At 39.9% G+C, this 21,007-nt stretch overlaps 1 protein-coding gene across 1 annotated transcript in view; it reads left to right on the top strand.

The window, feature by feature from the left end:
- The window catches only part of SLC9A9 (solute carrier family 9 member A9), a 733,387-nt gene that overhangs the window by 549,022 nt on the left and 163,358 nt on the right, over positions 1 to 21,007 (top strand). Inside the window, 1 exon segment of the mRNA XM_043990722.1 lies at positions 16,178 to 16,226. Coding sequence (XP_043846657.1) covers positions 16,178 to 16,226 — 49 coding nt within the window.

The following is a 21,007-nucleotide window of genomic DNA, read 5'->3' on the forward strand; positions in this document are numbered from 1 at the left end:
AAAATGCACAAGTACAGCCAGGGATCAGATGAATGTCTCATTTTCCTTTTCATTTGAATACCACGGAGACGGTGCTTGACTTACCTCAAATTAAAAGCTATATTGAAGATGCAAAACAACACATAACATTTTAACTAGGCTTTTCAGTTAGTCTTAAGTCTTTATCAGTTCTCTCTTTCTATCCACACTTGTTCTTAGTCTTTGTTCTTCATTCACTTATCTTCATCCTTTCTTTGTACTAAGTACATACGTGCTCCTTTATTACCTATCCACCATTCTGAGAATTTTATATACATATGTACACATACTCTCTCTCTCTCTCTCTCTCTCACTCTCCCCCCCTCACTGTCTCTGTCTTTCTCCCTTTCTTTCTCTTCTGCTTCCTTTCACTTTCCCTTCCTCCTATTCTCTTTCTTATTCTCCACTTTCTTCCTCCCTCTATCCACTCTCCCCCTCTCTCCCCCTTTCTTTTTTTTTTTCGAGGCAATGAGGGTTAAGTGACTTTCCCAAGGTCACACAGCTGGTAAAGTATCAAGCGTTTGAGGCCGGATTTGAACTCAGTTTCTTTATTCACTGCACCACCTAGCTGCCCCCCTCTCTCCCTCTTTCTTTCTTCTATTAGTGCTAGCCTATCCAATAATAATAGTCATCACCATCACCTCCACCCCCATCATCATCCTCTATGTAGATCTGGAAGGCTTTGCCTCCACCAAATAGAAACACTGCTACAAGGTGAAAAATGAAAACCTCCATTGTGCCCTTGTTCATCCCTGGGAGCCCCTTGTGATTATTGTTGTACATCCAAGAAGTAAACCAAATTCATGACCAGGGGCTTAAGAAGGCTTACCTTAGGAATCATAATATGTACTGAAGCATGCTACTTTTCGCTTTCTTTTTCGTTTGTTACTTGAGTCTTTTTATATAAAATGACGAATATGGGTAATGTTTTACATAACTGCACATGTATAACTGATATCTGATTGCTTACCACCTCAGGGAGGGGGGAGGATAGGGAGAGAGGGAATGAAAGAGGGATAGAATTTGGACCTCAAAACTTTAAATAAATAAACTAGAAAGCGGGGAGAAAAAGAAATCACAATATGGCAGAATTAGTGTAAAAGCTTGGACATACTAGGACCCAGTTAAGATGGGGGTGATTATGGTAACCTTCTTAATGTTTTTTGTTTTTGTTTTTTCAGGGCAATGAGGGTTAAGTGACTTGCCCAGGGTCACACAGCTAGTTAAGTGTCAAGTGTCTGGGGCTGGATTTGAACTCAGGTCCTCCTGAATCCAAGGCCAGTGCTTTATCCTCTGCACCACCTAGCTTCCCCTATGGTAACCTTCTTAAAAAGAAGAAAGACCTGGGCCTTGAATTTCCTGGATTTCATCTGGAACTGCCTCCAGGCAAAATTGGGAACAGATTGATATTTGTCTTTGACCTCTCCCCCATCTCCTTTGTGCCCCTTTATGGCACCTGCCTCCACCCCTGCTCCTTCTCTCTCTCCCCTTCCCTCCCTCTCTCCTTCCCTCTTTCTCTCATCCCTTTCCTCCCTCCCTCCCCCCTCTCTCTACCTTCTTCCTTTCCTCTCCTCTTCCTCTGCTTTTCCCCCTCCCTCTCCATCTCCATCCATTGATTCTCCTTTTCTCTAGTCCTTTCCTCCCTCCCCCTCTGCCGATTCTCCCTCTCCTCCTTCTCCTTAGGTTAGTAAGTACATGGGAGTTAGCTGGGTCCTAGTCAGCTAAGTGGCACAGTAGATAGAGTGTGAGGCCTAGAATTCAGAAGACCTAAATTTAAATTCAGCCTCAGATACTTATTAGCTATGTGACCCTGGATAAGTCACTTAACGTTTATCTATCACAGTTTCCTCAATTGTAAAATGTGGGATGATATAGGCACCTACCTCCCAGGGTAGTTGTGAAGATCAGATGAAATAATATCCCTTAAATGGTTAGCACAGTACCTTGGCATTTAGTAGGTGCCTAATAAATGTTTGTCCCCTTCCCCTATAATTAAATGGGGAGCTAGGTGGCACAGTGGATAGAGCATAAGTTGTTGAATCAAGACCTGAGTTTAATCCTCACTCAGAAATTTACTTGCTTTATGATACTAGGAAAGCTACTGATACCCACCCTGTCCCTCAGTTTTCTCATCTGTAAAAACGAAAGAGGTGAACTCAGTGGCTTCTATGGTCCATTCCAGTTCTAAATCTGATCCTATGATCTGGGCCAGCTCATAGCTGGGAACATATAGAGCCCTCTGAGGGATTCTAAGCTGCTCCAATTTAGAACCCATCTTTAGAAATCCAGCATTCTCCTGGTGATGTTTGTATGGCTGTGGATCTTACAACATTTCTATCATGAGCTGTAGGTAACAATAAAGAGATGGGCATCAGTAGGCTAATTTTGATGACCTATGGGCAGGAAGTAGCATAATGGTTATATATCTTCTTGGAAATATGTGATGGAAAAAAGAGAGTGGGCTCATAAAAATACAGTCTAGTGTCGCTCAAGCACTGCACTGGTGCTTACAGAATCTTAAAAGACCTAGCAACGGGACTCCTGTAGATTAGGTAGATACTCCTTAGAAGAGCATTAGCAGAATATGGATGAGAATCATGAGACTTGGAAGGGTTGGGATCAGCACCAATGGAGAGAATATTATTTACATTACTGAAATCAGAGATCCATGGAAGTATTGAAAGTGTTATCATTAAAGATGATTTAAATTTGATAAGAAATCCCTTGAATATTTTTTTTTTGCGGGGCAATGAGGGTTAAGTGACTTGCCCAGGATCACACAGCTGGTACGTGTAAAGTGTCTGAGTCCGGATTTGAACTCAGGTCTTCCTGAATCCAGGGCCGGTGCTTTATCCACTGTGCCACCTAGCTGCCCCCAGAAATCCCTTGAATATTAAAAACAACCTCCCATGCCCAAAGAAATATATCACTTATACTGCACTTTCAAATACCATGATAAGCAGAAGAAATCTTTTGAGTGAGGGGTTCTGCCAAGCAGGCAGAACAGGTGTATATGGCCTGTGAAGTCTCAAAGTTCAGCCCCTTCCTACATCTATCCTAATTCTGATATTCTCCCCATGTTCAAACCCCTAATACCTTTGCAGGGGTGGAGCTAAATTCTGTTGATCATACCCATGGATCAAAGTCAAACCCAGCTTCATCATCCCCCATAACCTCCTTGGCTCCAATATTTGATAAAGATGTGGTCCTACTTCTGGCCAAGGCTCAACCTACATTTGTTTTGATTCCAACCCCTTCTCTTCCTGCAGAAGCTTGTCCCCTTGGTTATTCCCCCTAATCTTTAATCTCTTTCTTATCCACTGTGTTCCTTCCCTGCTATTTACAACTATGCTCAGGGCTCCCATCATTAAAAAAATAAAAATAACCCTTTCCCTTCACCCTGACATTTCCTGAAGCTACTGTTCTATATCTTTTCTCCCTTTCACAGCCAAATGCCTGGAAAGGATTTTCTATCTACACTTGTCTCCATTTTCCCCCCTACTACTCCTCAATTTCTTGCAGCTAAGCCTCTGATCACACCACTTAACTGAAACTACTCACTATTTCCCAGTGACCAATAATCTCTTAACTTCTGAATCCAATGGTCTTTTCTCATTTCTCATTTAATGTGACTTCTGTGCAGCTTCTAGCACTGTTAACCACCCCCTCTTTTGGGACACTTTTTTCTCTCTAGACTTTTATGACATTGCACACCTTTAGTCCTCCCTGTTTTAATGGTTACTTCTCAGTCTCTTTTCCAGGAACATCATGTTCTTAATACCTACTAGGTGCTGATGTCTCTCCACAGGACTTTGTTCTGAGTCCTCTTCTCTTCTCTCTGAGTCCCCTCTCTGAGTCCCCTCTCCTTAGAGGAATTAATCAGCTCCCATGAATTCAACTATCATCTCTATGCTGATTAAGGAAGGGAAGGAATAAATCTTTATATAGTGCCTACTATGTGCCAGACACTGGGATAAGAACTTTCCAAATATTATCTCATTTAAATATTTCCATATCTACCTATCCATCCAGTGATCTATATATCCATCCAACTATCTATTTCTATCTATCTCTCTACATATACCTCACCTCTTTCCTGAATGCCAGTCCTACATTGCTAACTGCCTACTTAACATCTGCACTTGGATATCCCAGAGGATCTGAATGAATGTGAAATGAAAGTCATTCTATTTCCCTCTGCACAATCCTTTCCGTCTTCCCCATTTTTGTTGACACCATCACCATACTTGTATTGGCCAACATTCATATCCTTGGAGTCCTTGACTCTTCCTGTTTCTTCAATCCAGGTATCTAATCAGTTACCAACTCTTGCCAGTCCTGCCTCTTGTCAGTCTTATATCTCCTCCCAACTCTCCACAGCCACTTCTGTCCACTTCTACTGCCTTTACTTCACCTCCTTCGGGCCCTCATCACCTCTTTCCCAGACTACTGCAGTATTTTCCTATTTAACCCACACACACCCTGATTCTAGTCTCTCCTCTCTCTAATCTATCCTCTACAAAGCTGCCAAATGAAATAGTCCAAAATATATCTGGCTATGTCAACTCTCTCCCTATGCTAAACTTTTCAATATCTTCTTGTTGCCAGTAAAATAAGATTTTAAAATGCTCATTATGACATTTAATTTTCTCCACAATCTGACTCCCACCTATCTTCCCAGTATCATTCTGCCTCCATGTTTTGAATGAGTCTGGAATGCACTTTATCCTCCCCTCTGCCTTGTAGAAAATACTTGAGCTTCCCCCAAAGTACAGTTCAGGTGGCTCCTCCTACCCAAGGTCTATCCTAATCCCTATAGCCATTACCCCTCTACCTTTACTCTGTATTACTCTAGATATACTTAGTATTTGCTTACTGTATTTCCCCTCCCTTGCTCCACTAGAATGTTAGCTCCTTGAGGGTAGGGTTTGTCTTGCTAGTGTCCTTATATCTCCAGCACCAAGCATAGTGCCTTACACATGGTCAATGCTTAATAAATGTTCATTGAATTGAATTGAATTGAACAGCTGCTCATTCATGCAGCAGCAAAGACTATAAGGAACTAGCAGAAGAGCTTCTCCCACTTGTACTCACTACCTCCATCTGCTCCCTTGTTTGTTAGGTTTTTTTCCCAGTGTGACCACCCATCAGACTTCCTCAAGCAGACTGGCTTCCTTCCTGTATTCCTCTGCCTAGTGGAATCTCTCCTTGTGGTTGTTGGGTATTGTACTCTGTAGCTTCCTGTTGTGCTAGTTCATTGAGGCAGTGTGGCAGAGTGGAAAGGCCATCGGCTCTTTCCTTGGATGTTTACTAAGTATACGACCATGGGAAAATACCTCACCTTCCTAACACTCAGTTCCCTTGTCTGTAAAATGAAGGGGTTGGGCATGATGTCCTCTGAAGTTCCTTCTCACTCTAAATCCATGGTCTTATGATCTTTTGAATATCTTCAGGCCTTACTGTCCTCATCTGTAAGGTGAGGATTAGTCTTTGAGGTCACTTCCAGCCTGAGATTTATGATGCTGTGGTCAATGTCTCTGCTCAGGGCTCTTTGCTTTGAGATCTGGTTATCTCATTTTGTCCATGAGGGAAGTAGGATTCCATGATGAAGGGACATGACTATTTGTGCTGTGAAGGGCTAGAGGTTCACCTATTGCATTCTCTCATTAGTAGACTCAATTAGCCCAGTTAGGCACTAGTGAGCTGTGGTTCACCTGCCAGTATTTGAGTCACAGATATTCTGAGATCCCTCCTACCTGCCAATCTGAGAAATAAGGGGGTTATCTGGAACCATCACACCAATTATCATCCCACTCCATTGTTCTTTGTTCAAGTCAAGAAATCACACCTTGTGACATACTCTCATGTCTTCCCTTCTCAAGACATTTATGGGGTGGCTATAAATGCTGGCAATTCCAATGATGTTGTTTCTACCTGGGAATGTCATTGCCCCTGTTCTCATCTCTCTCTAGTGCCCACTTAAATGAGAACTGTATAATTTGGATGCTGCTCACAACAAAATCAACAAGCTTTAGTTCACATAGCAACACTAAAAGCTAGTGAGGTTCATATAGTCCAACCTCTCTCATTTTCAAGGTGGAAAAACTGAGGCCAAGGGAAGCTAAGTGACCTGTGAAGAGTAATAAGTAATGTCAGATGCAGGTTTTGAACCCAGGTCTTTGGACTCCAAAGCCAGTACTACTCCCACTGTTCCATGATTCCTCCTGCTTTCTAAAAGAAATTATATCAGTCTAAACAAGCTTAAAAATAGACAACTATATGAACTTTAAAAAACAAGATAAGTTCCTTTCAATTGACATAGAAAAATCTCATTGGAACACAGTAGAGCATAAAATATGTGGGAGAATTAGTGGGAGTAGGAAAATTAAGACATCACTTCCATTTGGTCTGTGAAGAGAGGTATAATGAATTTGGCTCTTTGAAAATGATCTTGAACTGGGAGGCTTTGGACTTTTAAGGCATAGAGTATGATGTGGGAGAAGATTCCAGGTTAAAATAAAGGCAATTCTGGGTATTTTAAATGGGGAAAAAAGATCATCAATTCTTTTTGTCCATTTTGAGAAGGTATCTGTATAATATTAAACTGCGTTTTTACAAAGCATAAAGACTAGATACACTTGGCACTCACTCCAAATTAATGATGAATTGAGATCAGACAGATGAGGCTCACCTCAATTCATCAAGGATCCTTGATTCCATCAGTCAGTCCACACGACACTTTATTAAGTGTTTGCTTCTTCCCCTAATATAGATCACAATAGCTCTGTGTCTGTTAAATGATCTTTATGAGTCATACAATTTCAAAGCTAGGAGGCACCAGATGATATGCCCCACACCAGCCTAACAAGAATTTATGAAGTGCCTACTATGTACAAGGTTTGGGCTAGATGCTGGTAATACAGGGATACAAGGAAAAATAGCCCCTGCCCTCTAGAAGGTTACATTCTTCATGGGGATGTGAGGAACTATAACATATGCAAAAATAAGCAAGTGACAACTTGAGGGGAAGAAGAACCCTAAGACTCAGAGGGATCAGAAAAGACTTCTCAGAGGAGGTGCATGCCTGTCAAGCAATCATCCAGGTTTTGTTCAAAGGTCTCCTGTAATGGGGAATTTAATGCTTAGGTGACCCTAATTGTTAAGCAATTTTCCTTCCATCAAACCCAAATCTCCCTCTTGTCAGCTTTCACCTTTTGATTCCTGGCTGTTGTGCCCAAAAAATATAAATGAGTAACAAAACCCATTACCCAGTGAGCAGTGTTCTGGTGATACATCTCACCACAGCTCGCTAGACTAGTTAGCAGATGAACCATATTGAACTCCTTCCAGGTTTAGAGAACCTATCAGAGATTACTCTCCATCAATGTGGCCTTGGAGAATTCAAAGTTCTCTCTGCCACAACAAGGCTTCAGAAAAGGACTTCAGTCATGAAAAACCAAGAAACTAGTTTCTCAGGAAAAAGTGGTTTGATATGTGATAATGAATGAAGAAAGTTCCCCCTCCTACTTCACCTTGAGAGTCAGGTCAATGGTATGCAAAAACAAACTGGCTTTACCCTCAATCCTTCATCCTTCTTTTAATTAAACTGCTTCCCCAAAATAAATAAATAAAATGTAAAAAAAATGTTAAATTAAACAGGAAAATTATATTCTACTTACCTGCTTTTGAGGAGGTTGTTAACTCCTACCCATCAAGTATGTTGTATCCAAAAAATATTCAGTAAATCAAGCGAACAAGCATTACACATTTGATAAATATGCATTTATTCATCATGTTCGCTTGTTGTCTGTGGCTGATCTGACCTCAGACTACATTGGAAGTAATTAAGCAATTTTAAACACAACCTGCTGTGGATAGGCGAATCATACAGTGAGTATACAGTGTTTTAAGAATATAACAGAAGGGGCAGCTAGGTGGCGCAGTGGATAGAGCACTGGCCTTGGATTCAGGAGGACCTGAGTTCAAATCCGGTCTCTGATACTTACTAGCTGTGTGACCCTGGGCAAGTCACTTAACCCCCATTGCCCCGCAAAAAAATAAAATAAAATAAAATAAAATAATATATATGTATATATGTTATATATGTTATATATAACATATATATAACATATATATATGTTATATATATATATATAACATAATGGAGAATCAGAGAATTCTGGCAGAACAAGACTAGTAAGGACAGAAAGAAATATTCTAGGCTATCTGGTTGTCTCTAGAAAGGTTTACACTTCCACTAGCCTGAGCAGCTAGGCATATATAATGTTCTTAAAAGAGATTCCAGAATTGGTGTTAATAGTTTGTTCCACTAACAATCCATACATTCAATTCAATTTTATAAGATTTATTGAGCACTATTATGTACAAGGAGCTGGAGATGAAAAGACAAAAAGGAGATGGTCCTTGTTTTTCTGCCTCATTGAAGTCCCCTTTGTAGTACATATTAGATATGAATTCAATTCAAGTCCGTTCAGCACTTATTAAATATTTATAATGTGCCACACATCATGCTAGGTACTAGAGATATAAAGAAAAAAACAGAACTCTCTCTGCCCTCAAGAAGAAGACATTCTACTGTGTGGCTATGGTATGAACTCAGATTAATATATAAAAAACCTGTTCAAATCCATAAAGCAACTTTGGGGTGATAGATAAGGCCAGAAAACTGGCTTCAAGTACTATCTCTAACGCAGCCGTGTGACCCTGGACGAGTTGCTTAAACCCTCAATTCTCTGGGCAGCTCTCAAAGAGGTCAAAACCTGTACTAGTAGAGAGAGTTCCTTCACCCAGGGAGTTACCTTCGCCAATAAAATCAGAGGTTCGATTCCAGTTCTATCCCTAGACAAAGCATTGCACAGAAATTTCAATAGGGACTCGTGTCCTCAGATAGTGAATGACAGAGATAGGATTTTAATTCAGGTCTTCTGATTCCAAAGCTCATGTTCTTTCCAATTTGTCACACCAGCCCTCATGTAGTGAAATCAATTAAGAAGATCATTTTAAGAGTCTACATAAGAGGTGATGAGGATCTGAACAAGGGTCAGGGAGAACAGAAAGAAAGGGACAGACAGAAGAGGTGTTGATAAGATTTAGTAACTCATTAGACATTGGCATAAAGGAGGAGGGAAATCAAAGAAAACTCCAGGTGGCTTAGCTGGGGAATTGGTAACATGGTGGCATCCTCAATAGAAAGAGAGAAGTTTAGGGGAAGGATGATGTAGGGAATAAATGTAACAAATTCTGTTTTGGACAGGTTAAATTTGAGATATTCAGCAACTGGTAATGAAGGATTAGAATGCAAAAGAGAAAGATCAAGGCTGGTTATCTGTATGCATGGTGATGATAACTGAGTCCATGGAAACTGATGAATTCACTTAAGGCATTTATTTGAGATGTAGGGAGAAATGGGTAAAGGGAAAGATGATGATCCAGAAAAGGAGACCAAGAAGGAATAATCAAGCAGAGAGGAGGACAAGAAGGCTGTATCTTGTAAGACAAGGGAAGAACAATTACCCAAGAAATGTCAAATAGAAAGAAAAAGGAAAGAAGAAAGGAAAGGAGGGAGGGAGGGAAGGAGAGAGGGAGGGAGAAAGGAAGGGAGGGATGGAGAGACACAGGGAGAGAAAAGAAAGAGAGAGGGAGGAAGGAAGGGAGGGAGGAAGGAAAGAGAAGGAAAGAAAGAAAGAAAGAAAGAAAGAAAGAAAGAAAGAAAGAAAGAAAGAAAGAAAGAAAGAAATAAAGAAAGAAAGAAAGAAAGAAAGAAAGAAAGAAAGAAAGAAAGAAAGAAAGAAAGGAAGGAAGAAAGAAAGAAAGGAAGGAAGGAAGGAAGACTGAGAGAGAGGGACGAAGGGAGGGACGAAGGAAAGAAGGAAGGTATGAAGTCAAGTGGAACATATTTGACTGCCAAGGGGCTTAGGTCCAAGGATAACAGACTCTCATGTGAACATCATGTATCTGGCAACCTCAGCTATCCAGAATGTAATTGAGTAGCTGAAAGGATGCAGCAAAGGCATAGTCAGAATATGTCCTAAGGCTGAGCACTAAATCTCTTGAATTTTACTCGTAGAAGAGCTCCTGAGGTTTTATTTTAGTCACAAGTCTAATAAGCTGTTATCTAGTATCCTGGCTACAGCTTATCAAAAACAACAAATTAGAAGAGGGAGGGCAGTTGCCAGATGTATGCACACTAGGAATCGCAAGAAGCCACAGCCAACAGCCTAAAAATAAGTAGATAGATCTTTTTTTAAAAAATGAAAGGTATAAAAATCTAACATAAGAACTAAAAAAAGGCACTGAAGTTGTGGCTCATGTATATAGGGCAGTCAGCCCTACCCACTTACTTATCCCTAGATTACATCACAGTACAATAAGTAATTGATGTTGTGTACCCATAGGTCTGTACTTCACCCTGTGATGTTCTTCTCCTTCATCCACAAACCCCAGAAGTTAGTGGACTGATGCCCACCACTCCTTTCTTGCTGCCATTCTCAGTCCCCTCTCTAATCTAATTTTTCTGATACCCAGATGGGGATCTTGGAAAAGAAAAAGATCTATAAGGAGCCATGTTTTCCCCAAATAGTCAATGGCTTCTCTTTAAAATTTTTACTGCCAAGCATTATAAGGGAACCCAAAGGAGGCAGAGGAGTTAAGAAAAACTATCCCAACCACTCTTCGGGTGACAGCGATGGGAAAAAAGAACATGCTTCTACAAAAAAAAAAATGGTTCTAGAAGCATCATTCTTTGTAATAGAAAACAAACAAGAACCTGGAAGAAAATAAGGCATTCATCAGTTGAGGACTGACTGAACAAATTATGATGTATGACTGTAATGAAATGGTTGTACTATAAGAAAAAAAATGAATATGAAGAATTCAAATTAAAGGCCTTTGTTTAAGAAGGAATAAGGAAAGACATATGGAGAGATGCTGAGAGAAAAAGGCAAATGTGTCAGAAAAATAAACAAACTGCCTTCAATTTTTCAGTCAAAGACCATGATAATAATATCAAGTCACAATTAAATATGTATATGTATATAGACATATATGTACATATATGCAGCTAGGGCAGCTAAGTGGCACAGTGGATAGAGTGCCAGGCCTCAACTCAGGAAGTTTCATCAAAATAAAGAGTCACAAATATAAAGATTTATGTACGTTAATTTATATAAAAATGTAAGATGAGCTGTGTAATTTAAAATTCTAAATGTGGGTCCTCATCTGTTCCCCCAGTTTGGGGGGAAACTGACTAAAATCACTGATGAAATGAGTTTAGGTTTTTAAGGGTTTATTGAAAGATAGAAAGAGAAAGATTGAGAACAGAATTCTCACAGCCTGGCAATCCTATCTTTCCTCAATTTCTCTGTGAAGTCCTCTGCCACCACCACAAAGTGGTCAGGAATCCAAAGAAGACCGCACTCTCTGCGCAGGATCTCCTTCCTCCTTCCTGTCCCTTCCCAGAAATGGGAGGTTCTTCAAGCTGGTTGGTTGAGTGGGCCGGAAGTTCAAAGTTTTTTTAGCTTCTGAGAACCATGCTTTCTTAAGTACTCTCAAGTACCAGCCAGATGTGCTTAGAATCTAGTCAACTAGTAATCCAGTCAAATCATCCAGTAAAACACTCAGGTGGGCTCCTGAGTATCTGCCAAATCTCATCTATCTCATTCCATTATCTTGACAAAGCATAAGGTAAAGTTATAGTCGCATACTTTATTGATCCATATAGAAACTACCACCAAAATACAGGCAGCAACCCCAAAATTGGAAGGCTCATCGAGGAGGATGTAGAGGACTGCCCATCAATAATGAGTTGCTCTGGAGCAGCTAGGTAGCACAGTGGATAAAGCACTGGCCCTGGATTCAGGAGAACCTGAGTTCAAATCAGGCCTCAGACACTTGACATTTACTAGCTGTGTTGCCCTGGGCAAGTCACTTAACCCCAATTGCCTCACCAAAAATAATAATAATAATAATAACAACAACAACAACAATAACAATGAATTGCTCTGACTGAGCTAAGCCCTGAGATAGTTGGTGAGGGCCCCTTGGCCAAATAGGTAATTCTGGCAAATTCAGAGAGAATAAGGAGAAAAGGAGTAACCAGTAGGAAATGACTGAAAATCCTTCATTCAGTCCTCACATATTGATACGGGATAGTAAAATTGGAGTGGGCACAACTCACCCAGATATGATAACAGGATAAATAGATCACAACCCCTCTAGGCCTCTGTAAATAGTCTTCATGAATTGTGGTAGCCAATCTGTTACCTGTTGCCCAGCTTTCCGGTGAAGCATATTTCCAAAGTTATTCAGGCTGATCCTGAGATGAAGGATAAAAGACCCAGTTTCCAGCTGTGTATGAGGCCTTCTAGAGAGGTTAACATCTCCCAGGCCTGTGCTTTCTCAGGGTGTAGCCTTCAGGTATCCACAGCACCTAAATTGTTGTTGATTTATTGAGAACCCAGAACTACCTCTGAGCTTTAGAAAATGAGGCCAGTGAGGAACACTTGATCAGAGTACATAAAATCAAAATCATTTTCTCCCCCCATAATTAGGGTAGAATCAGATCACCAAAAATGTTCCTAATGATGTCCTTGAGTCATCAAGAAAAGGTTAAATTATATTCTGTATCACTTTTTGAAGAACATGATGAAGAATATGACCATACAGGTGATGACAGCAGGATGAGAAGATTTCTGCCAAAAATGGTTGATATTTTTTACAGTGTTTTAAAGGGTCAATTTGTTGGATGGACTCCCTCTGGCAAACTTCTAGGAGAACAGGGACAAGTGTCACATTGGCCAGGCAGGCATAGATGGAAAGAACATCACAATCAGTGAGGTCACAGATCCATCCATTTGAATATTCCCTAACGATGTCAAATAAATGAGGTATTACTGTAAATGAACTCCTATGCTATATGCTATAAATATGAACTGGCTATGCTATGTATCATCTTTTATGATCCTTTCCAGTTTTACCTGATGCTATGCCTGTGGTCTTTACATAGATATGGACCACTAGGTAGTACAGTGGGCCTGGAGTCAAGAAGATCTGAGTTCAAATCTGGCCTCAAACACTTACCAGCTGTGTGACTCTGGGCAAGTCATTTAACCCTGTTTGCCTCAGTTTCCTCATCTATAAAATGAGCGGTGAGAATGGAATGGCAAATGACTTCAGTATCTTTGCCAAGAAAAACCCAAAATGGGGTCACAAAGAGTCAGGCATGACTGAAAAACAACTGAACAATTTACGTAGATATGGTTGATATTTTTCTCTATTACTACAAAAGATTAGAGATACAGAACAAATACTCGCATTGTAACTTACTTGGCTCAGGAATGGCCTTGACACAAAAGGTAGTATCATTTCTTCCTGGGGATTAAGTTAAGTATTCATTGAACAGGAGTGGTTTTGATCTAGTCCTCTGCAAGACTGGATAACAATGCAGTCCTTGAATTCTGCTAGCTTCCATCAGCCTGCTGGAATAAGTAAGGCAGGATAAGAAAAGAAAGCTTCTATCATCACAAACGATGAGAGCTTCACCTCTCCAGGGTTGAATTAAGCTCATCTTGAGTCACCCCTAAAAATCTAAAACCTTGGGTTCATGCACACTTCAAGTTTTGTTATCCTCAATGTTCTGGAGACTGAAATACAGAACAATGCTAAAGTGGAATGGGACCTAGGTGGTGCAGTGGATAAAGCAGCTGACTTCCAATCCAGCTTCCAACACTTGACTCTTCCTGGCTGTATGACCCTGAGCAGGTCACTTAACCCTGACTGCCTCACCAAAACAAACAAACAAACAAACAAAACAAGGAAGAAAGGCAGAAAGGGAGGGAGCGAGAGACAGAGAGAGAAAAGAAAGAAAGGGAGGGAGGGAAGAAGGAAGGAAGGAAGGAAGGAAGGAAGGAAGGAAGACAAGGAGGGTGGGAGAGAGAGAAAAGAAAGAAAGAGAGGAAGGAAGGAAAGGAAGGAAGGAAGGAAGGAAGGAAGGAAGGAAGGAAGGAAGGAAGGAAGGAAGGAAGGAAGGAAGGAAGGAAGGAAGGAAGGAAGGAAGGAAGGAAGGAAGGAAGGAAGGAAGGAAGGAAGGAAGGAAGGAAGGGAAAGAAAGAAATTACATTCTGTATTACTTGTTGAAGAAGAACATTCATCATGTGTGGTCCCCGTTGGGAAGATTTTCACCAAAAATGGTTGATATTTTTAATGGTTTTTAAAAGGGTAAACTTGTTGGATCAGTCCTCCTCTGACAAACTTCTCAGAGGACAGGGACAGTGTCTCAGTGGCCCAGCAGGCATAGCTGGCTGATGATCATCTTTAATTTAAATGGTTATGAATCCTGTACATTTGGTATTGTTAGACACATAATTTTTCTCTCTCTCAGTGTGAAAGAGGAAGAACAGCTGTACATTGTTGCTTATTAATTTATACATTTAGACCAAATTTGTATTTTCACCATCATTATGGAAAATGAGGGACATTCAAGTGAATTAGAGTCAACCTAGATTTATTAATCACCTATTTTTCAATCAACAAGCATTTATTAAGCACCTACTAAGTAGCAGGCACTGTGCTATGAGGGAGAATACAAAGGCAGTGATGAAATAGTCTCTACCTTCAAAGAGTTTACATTCCACCAGGGTAGGAAACATGTGTACATGTGTGTGTGTGTGTGTATAATGTATGTATGTGTATGTATATATATGAATACATACAAAATACATACAACTTAATGTGGGGAGGCACTAGAAGCTTGGAGAAGGTACAGAAGCAAGGAAAGTTTTATGGAGTAGGGAAGATGGTGCTCAAGCTGATCTTTGAAGGAAATTAAGAAGTCTAAGAAATGGAAGTGAGAAGGGAGTACCTTCCAGACATGAGGAACAGCATGTACAAAAGCAAGGTGACAAGAGAGATATTTCCCTGTGTGAGGAACAGAAAGGAAGTCATTGTTTCAGGTGTTGATAATCAAAGACAAAACATATGTGTCCTTATTTACCACCCAAGAGCTGACATTCCACTAAAAACAAAGGTTTGGGGTTTCTGTTTTTGCCTTTTCCTTTTTATTTGGTTTTTGCATCATGGACCACTTTGACAGTCTGGTGAAAAATATGGACCCCTTTGCAGAAAAGTGTTGCAAAATGCCTGATTAAATACATAAAATCAACAAAAGAAATCAAAGGTCATTTTTCCCATCCAAATTCATGGATCCCCTCTGAAATTACCTGTACTAGAGGAACATGTTTTACCTCTATACCTCTATTCCTGAATGAACATTGAGTACATTAATGTTTAAAGTAGAAATAATCTGAAGTTGCTAATAAAAATTTAGAAATTGTAAAGGGCACATGAGGCAGGTAGGTGGTACACTAGAGTGCAGACCTTGGAGTCAGGAAGATGCATCATGATCCTGAGTTCAAATCTGAGCTCAGACACTTAGTAGCTATGTGACCCTGGCAAAGTCCTGCCTCAGTTTCTTCATCTGTTAAATGAGTTAAAGAAGGCAATGGCAAACCATTCCAGTATCTTTGCCAAGAAAAGCCCAAATGGGGTCACAGTCGGACACAACTGAAACAACTGAACAACAAAATTCACACTCATGTATATAACCTAAGTGAGAGAAGTGGTGGGAAAAGGCAATCAAACCACAGATCCCTCCAGAGAACAGGAGAGGGCTGAGTGAACAGTTGGGGGAAGGCTCCCTTTACTGTGGAGCAACTGATTCTGTCCTCAGGCCGTGGTCCTAGTCCACTCCAGGCATTTTTTGTCAGGAGGCCATTGGTCTTGGTGGTATCTCTTCTATTCAGTGCTTGCAAGTCTGTTCCCCAGTCTTTATGTCCTAGGTTGCTAGCTACCTGTGTACTCCAGGAGAAAAAGAAAAGAGGAGCAACCAAAGACCAGCTGTTTCTATGATGTTTCGGCAGCTGTAAAAGAGGAGCAACCAAAGACCCAGCTGTAAAGTCTCTTCATTTTTACAATAAATCTGTTTTAAATTCCTTTGATTCTGGGAGAGATATTAATGGTGCTCTGCCAAATCTTTTCCCCATCCCCTACCTTGTTTGGACTGAATAAGCCGACACAAGTTCTGAACACACGACAATCCAATCTGCAGCAAGTCATTTACCAGTTTTTGTGTTTCCTTTAATAGAGTTGGTGTTGATCCAGATGAAGATCTGAAGGCAGACTCTTCACAGCAGGCAAGTCAATGCTTCCAATGCCTACATTTGTAATGACAAGAGGAAATACTCCAATTTTCTAAAATGTGTGTCCTTAGTCATAGTAAAACTCAAAGTCTTTAGCAAAGGGCTCTCTCTGCCATTAAAGCAGAATGGATATTTACAGAATCCGTGGAGCTCCCAAATGTTTATTGCCTGGATGGCCAGGAAACTGTTTGGAGCATGTTTTTTCAATTTCTCTGGGAGCCCAAATCAAGGTTGCTACTGGTTCTTCTCAGTATGTATTTCTAAAGCAGAGAGTTGGTTTGAAAACCAAGAGGAAGGCAGAAGGAGACTGCCCCTTGGGACTATGCAGACAGAAATAAGTGGCCATTATCTGCAATGACCTGGAAGTCCAGTTGAGAAACCATTCCTGAAACAATGTGTTTTTTCCCTCAAGTAAACAAGGGGAAATTCCTTATTCAAACTTAAGTCTGAACTTGGCATTGCGACCAAGGCTGTTATTGGAAAAATTTGCATCTAGTGATTTCCTAAACTCAGTGGTTAAAAATTAGCATGTGAAAAGGTTACAGATTTTGTAAGAAATGGAAGGAATATTCATACTTAGAATAACATTGGAAGAGAGATACTGCTTAAGAAATTGCAGGAGGAGCATATTTTATTATGAAAATAATATCCTTGTTGTTTACTGATTTTTTTTTGTATAACAGTCTGCCCTTAGCTCCATGAGAATAAATTTTATTGCAGCTGAAGGAAAGATTTTTTCCTGTTTAGTGTTGGGGTAAAGATGGAGAAGCCACTCCGTACTTCAGCTTTCCATTCTATCCAACCTTCCACCCAGGCCCCCTCATCATCTGTCTGCCACTGAGTACACCTCTCCCCAACACACCCCTTTCTACCTCCCTCAGAGCAAACTCTCTTCCCTGGCTACTTCTCCCTTTTACTGTTATCTTCCCCTTTGTAAAACTTAAAATTTCTAATGAGTGGTCACCTTAAATTAGAAATGTATAGCACCAATCTTTGGGCATTAAGCATTTATTAAAGTATATTAGGGGTTAGTAAAGAGAACACATGGAGAAAGAAAAAAACCCTAGCTCGCTGCACCTGAAGCTGCTCCTCTCGCCACCTCCAGCAGAAAAACCTTCTCCCCCATTCTCTCAAGCAGAAGCTCTCTGTGGGCCCACCCAGGTGTAGTCCCTACACACACAGTTCCAAGCTAATTGGCTGGGAGCAGTGATTGACATGACTTAGGGGTGTTTCTATGAAGAGATGTAACTGTTGGGATGCTAATCACATGCTTTTTCCTCAGGGTGGCACTCTGATTCTCACACTTTTTAGATGGTAGGCTCCCTGAGGCCAAGGAACTGATCTTTCTTTTTTATATTTGTATCCTAAATGCTTAGCACAGTGCCTGGCACATAGTAAGCACTTTAAAATGCTTTATTATTAAGCCAACCATTTAAAAAAGCTAAGTACTGGGGAAAATGTAAGCCTTATAATATTCCATTTTTAAAAATTCACAACCTCAAGAGGTAATGAATATCTTCTTATTGAAGACCATCAAAAAAGTAGCTCTAAGGTACTGAGGTATTGTCTGTGATTAATGAGGATCATTCACCCTATGGAATAATAAAGTCAACATGTTTAGGGAAAGATAGGTCCAAGGGTGACCACAATACAATACCAGAGTCAGGGAAATCTACTGAATAAATGGCTGAGCAATCCCAGATTCTAACCAGAGAAATGCCAAACCCCTGGGACAAGGGAGAAACCTGAGGTCCAAGTTCATGAACAGTGCTTCATAGACTATAGAGGTCCACATGGAGTATTCAGAAAAACAAGATGGCAGAGGGCCAGTGTTTTCCTTTTTATCATGTTCATTTGCTTCTGGCAAAGGCTCAGCCTCCAAACTGTATCATTTTATGGCCCCAAAGCTCTTGATGTAACCCAAACCCACTGGGCTGAAGGCAACCCTATAGTTGGTCATTCTCATGTTCCATAAACTGTATCTAGGAGTTAGGAGTTTTTTGTTGCATTTATTTGTTTGTTTTATTTAGAATTTTCCCCTCCTTACATGTAAAAACAAATAGTAACATTGATTTTTAAAACTTTGTATTCCAAATTCTCATCCTTTCCTCCCTATCCCTGCCTTAAAAAACTCAAGCAATTCAATATAAGTTAAACATGTGCAGCTATGCAAAACATACAACAAAATACTCCCATCTGTATTCAGGTGCCATCAGGTGTTTCTCTGTAGATGGATTTCATTTCTCATAGGTCCTTCAGAGTTGTCTTGGATCATTGGCATTGCTGAAAATAATGAAGTCATTCTTAGCAGATCATCTTACAATATTGCTGTTATTTTGTATACAGTACATTTCACTTTGCATCAGTTCATGGAAGTCTTCCAGGTTTTTCTGATAGCATCCTGCACATCTTTTTTTTTTTATGAGTTAGAATTTCCTTAGCTCTAACCTTACTCCTCCCTATTGCAATTTAAATCCACTTCATCTTGCCCTGTCCTCAGTGGAGATGAAAAATACTATTTGCCATCCCTCATTCAATAGCTCTTCCCATTCTTGAAGACACTTATCTCACACAAAAATGCTCCTGGATGAAACTGCCATTGCTAAAGAAGTATTTTTGTTTGTTTGTTTGGGAGGGAGCATAGGAAGGAGAGATAAACAGTGAAATCTAAGAGTCTGGAAGCCCTTCAGTTGAATATGGTCATACTATTTGAATACTATAGTATTTGCATTCAGTAATAGCTTTTCTCCACAGCTTGAAATAGTTCTTATCTTGAGTGTCAAGCACAGGAATGAGTAGAGTCTGGATGAAAATTACAAAACAGAGTGTCCTTGCATCTGCCAGTCATTCTAGTTAGAATTTTATGGTGCTTTCCGAACCATTCTTGAAAAAATACATTACATCTGTCCTCCTTTCACTCCAGCCAAGCTCCTTGGTGGTTATCAACAGTCACTGCTCTGTCATGGGAATGAGAATCTTGATTTTCACAGGGTTGCAGTTTTTCAGTTTAGACTCTGTTGAATGCAAAGTAAATATAAATCCTGTTATGCAGAGCTTTGTTGTCAACAGTAGTATGATATCCACCCTACAAGAGGGAATGCTGCACAGGGGAAAGAACTCTGTACCTAGAAGCAGACGAGCCCTAATTCAAATCCCAGCTCTATCCCTTCCCAACTGTGACACTGGTCATGTCCCTGAATCTCACTGAGCCTCATTTCCTTCATCTACAGAATGAAGATGATGATAATGCTACCTACCTCACATAGTGTGAGGAAAATTACTTAGAAATGTTTAAAATGCTTATGTAACCTGTGAGCTATCGTTTTTATTTTGCCTATTTTTTTAAGGACACAATTTTCAGCTACAAAGTTTCTACTGAAATTTTACAGGCAGGTATATCTGTTGTGGTCTTTTCACACTCTCAAAATAAGGAGCAAACACATATAATAGCATTTCAGGTTACCAAGTAATTTCAACTAGCCATGTTTGAGGAAAGGAAGATAACCTCTGAAAAGTCTGACCCTGTAACTGTGACAAGGTAGTAACATATAATTCAGATCTTCTTTAGTACTCCTTACAACTTTTAAGTGTGAATTGGATTAAACTTACATATTTATATGTGTCAAAACTGTGAATAGAATTTCTCCCAAGAAAGTATTAACTATCTAGATTCCTCTCTAAAATATATAACTTCAATACATTTAGAGTCTTGGAGTTAGAAATTGACATTTTTCCTGTATGTTAGAATAGAGTGAGAATCAATGGACTGTAATTCATGGTGTACCCTATTTTAGACCCACTCAGGCAAATCCTTTTCACCCCAATGAGGAAGAGATTTTCATAAAATCATAAATGCAGAATTGGAAGGAACTCTTGCTGGTTTCAAATCCCAGCATTGCTACTTACTACTCAATTCAATTTGTAGAGGTCACTAAATATTTCCAGACCTCAGTTTCTTTATCTGTAAAATGAGGAACTTGGACTAGATAGCTTCTATGGTCCTTTCAAACTGTAACTCTCCAGCCTTTGGTCATAGTTCTGTCCACTATAATCAAGCAAAATAAGTTTGATCCATTGTCCATGTATTACGCTTCCAGATATTTGAAGGCTGTTGAGCATAGTACATGGCACATAACAGGCATTTAATAAATGTTCATTGATTGACCTAAACTGTCCAACAGCATTTGTTAAATCCACAAGTAGTCTCTTTTCCAGGCTGAACATTTTCTGTGGTTTTATAGTTCCTTGATTATTCTGGTCACCATTGGCTAAATGGGCCCCACTATATCAATATTCTTTCTAAAATGTGGTACCCAGAATAAACAATACTGCATGTATGGTTAAAACAGGGCAAAAGACAGCAGGGCTAGCTGTCATCATCTCAATCTGAAGCCTATGCTTCTAAGAAGGCAATTTAGAATGATTACTAGTTTTGTGGGTGCTGCTGATTGCCACATCACCCTACTGACTTATACTGAGCTTCTAGTCCCCTACAAACTACAGGTCTTTATCACATGATTTGCTTTCTAGACATTCCTTCCCCAACCTCTATTTTGCAGTTTGTTTTTTGAACCCAAGGTCAGCATTTTAAGTTTTTTTCCCTATTCAATTTACTTTCCATTAGCTATCAATCCATTGTTTTAGCATGATGGAATCTTTGGGTATCCCAAATAAATCAATATACTAATTATCCCCTCAACTATTTATTCCTACAAAAATATGATAAGTATCCCCTCCATACAAAGTTTCATTGATAAAAAACATTGAACAGGAAT

The sequence above is a fragment of the Dromiciops gliroides genome, chromosome 3, assembly GCF_019393635.1.
Source record: "Dromiciops gliroides isolate mDroGli1 chromosome 3, mDroGli1.pri, whole genome shotgun sequence".
Classification (NCBI taxonomy): domain Eukaryota; kingdom Metazoa; phylum Chordata; class Mammalia; order Microbiotheria; family Microbiotheriidae; genus Dromiciops; species Dromiciops gliroides.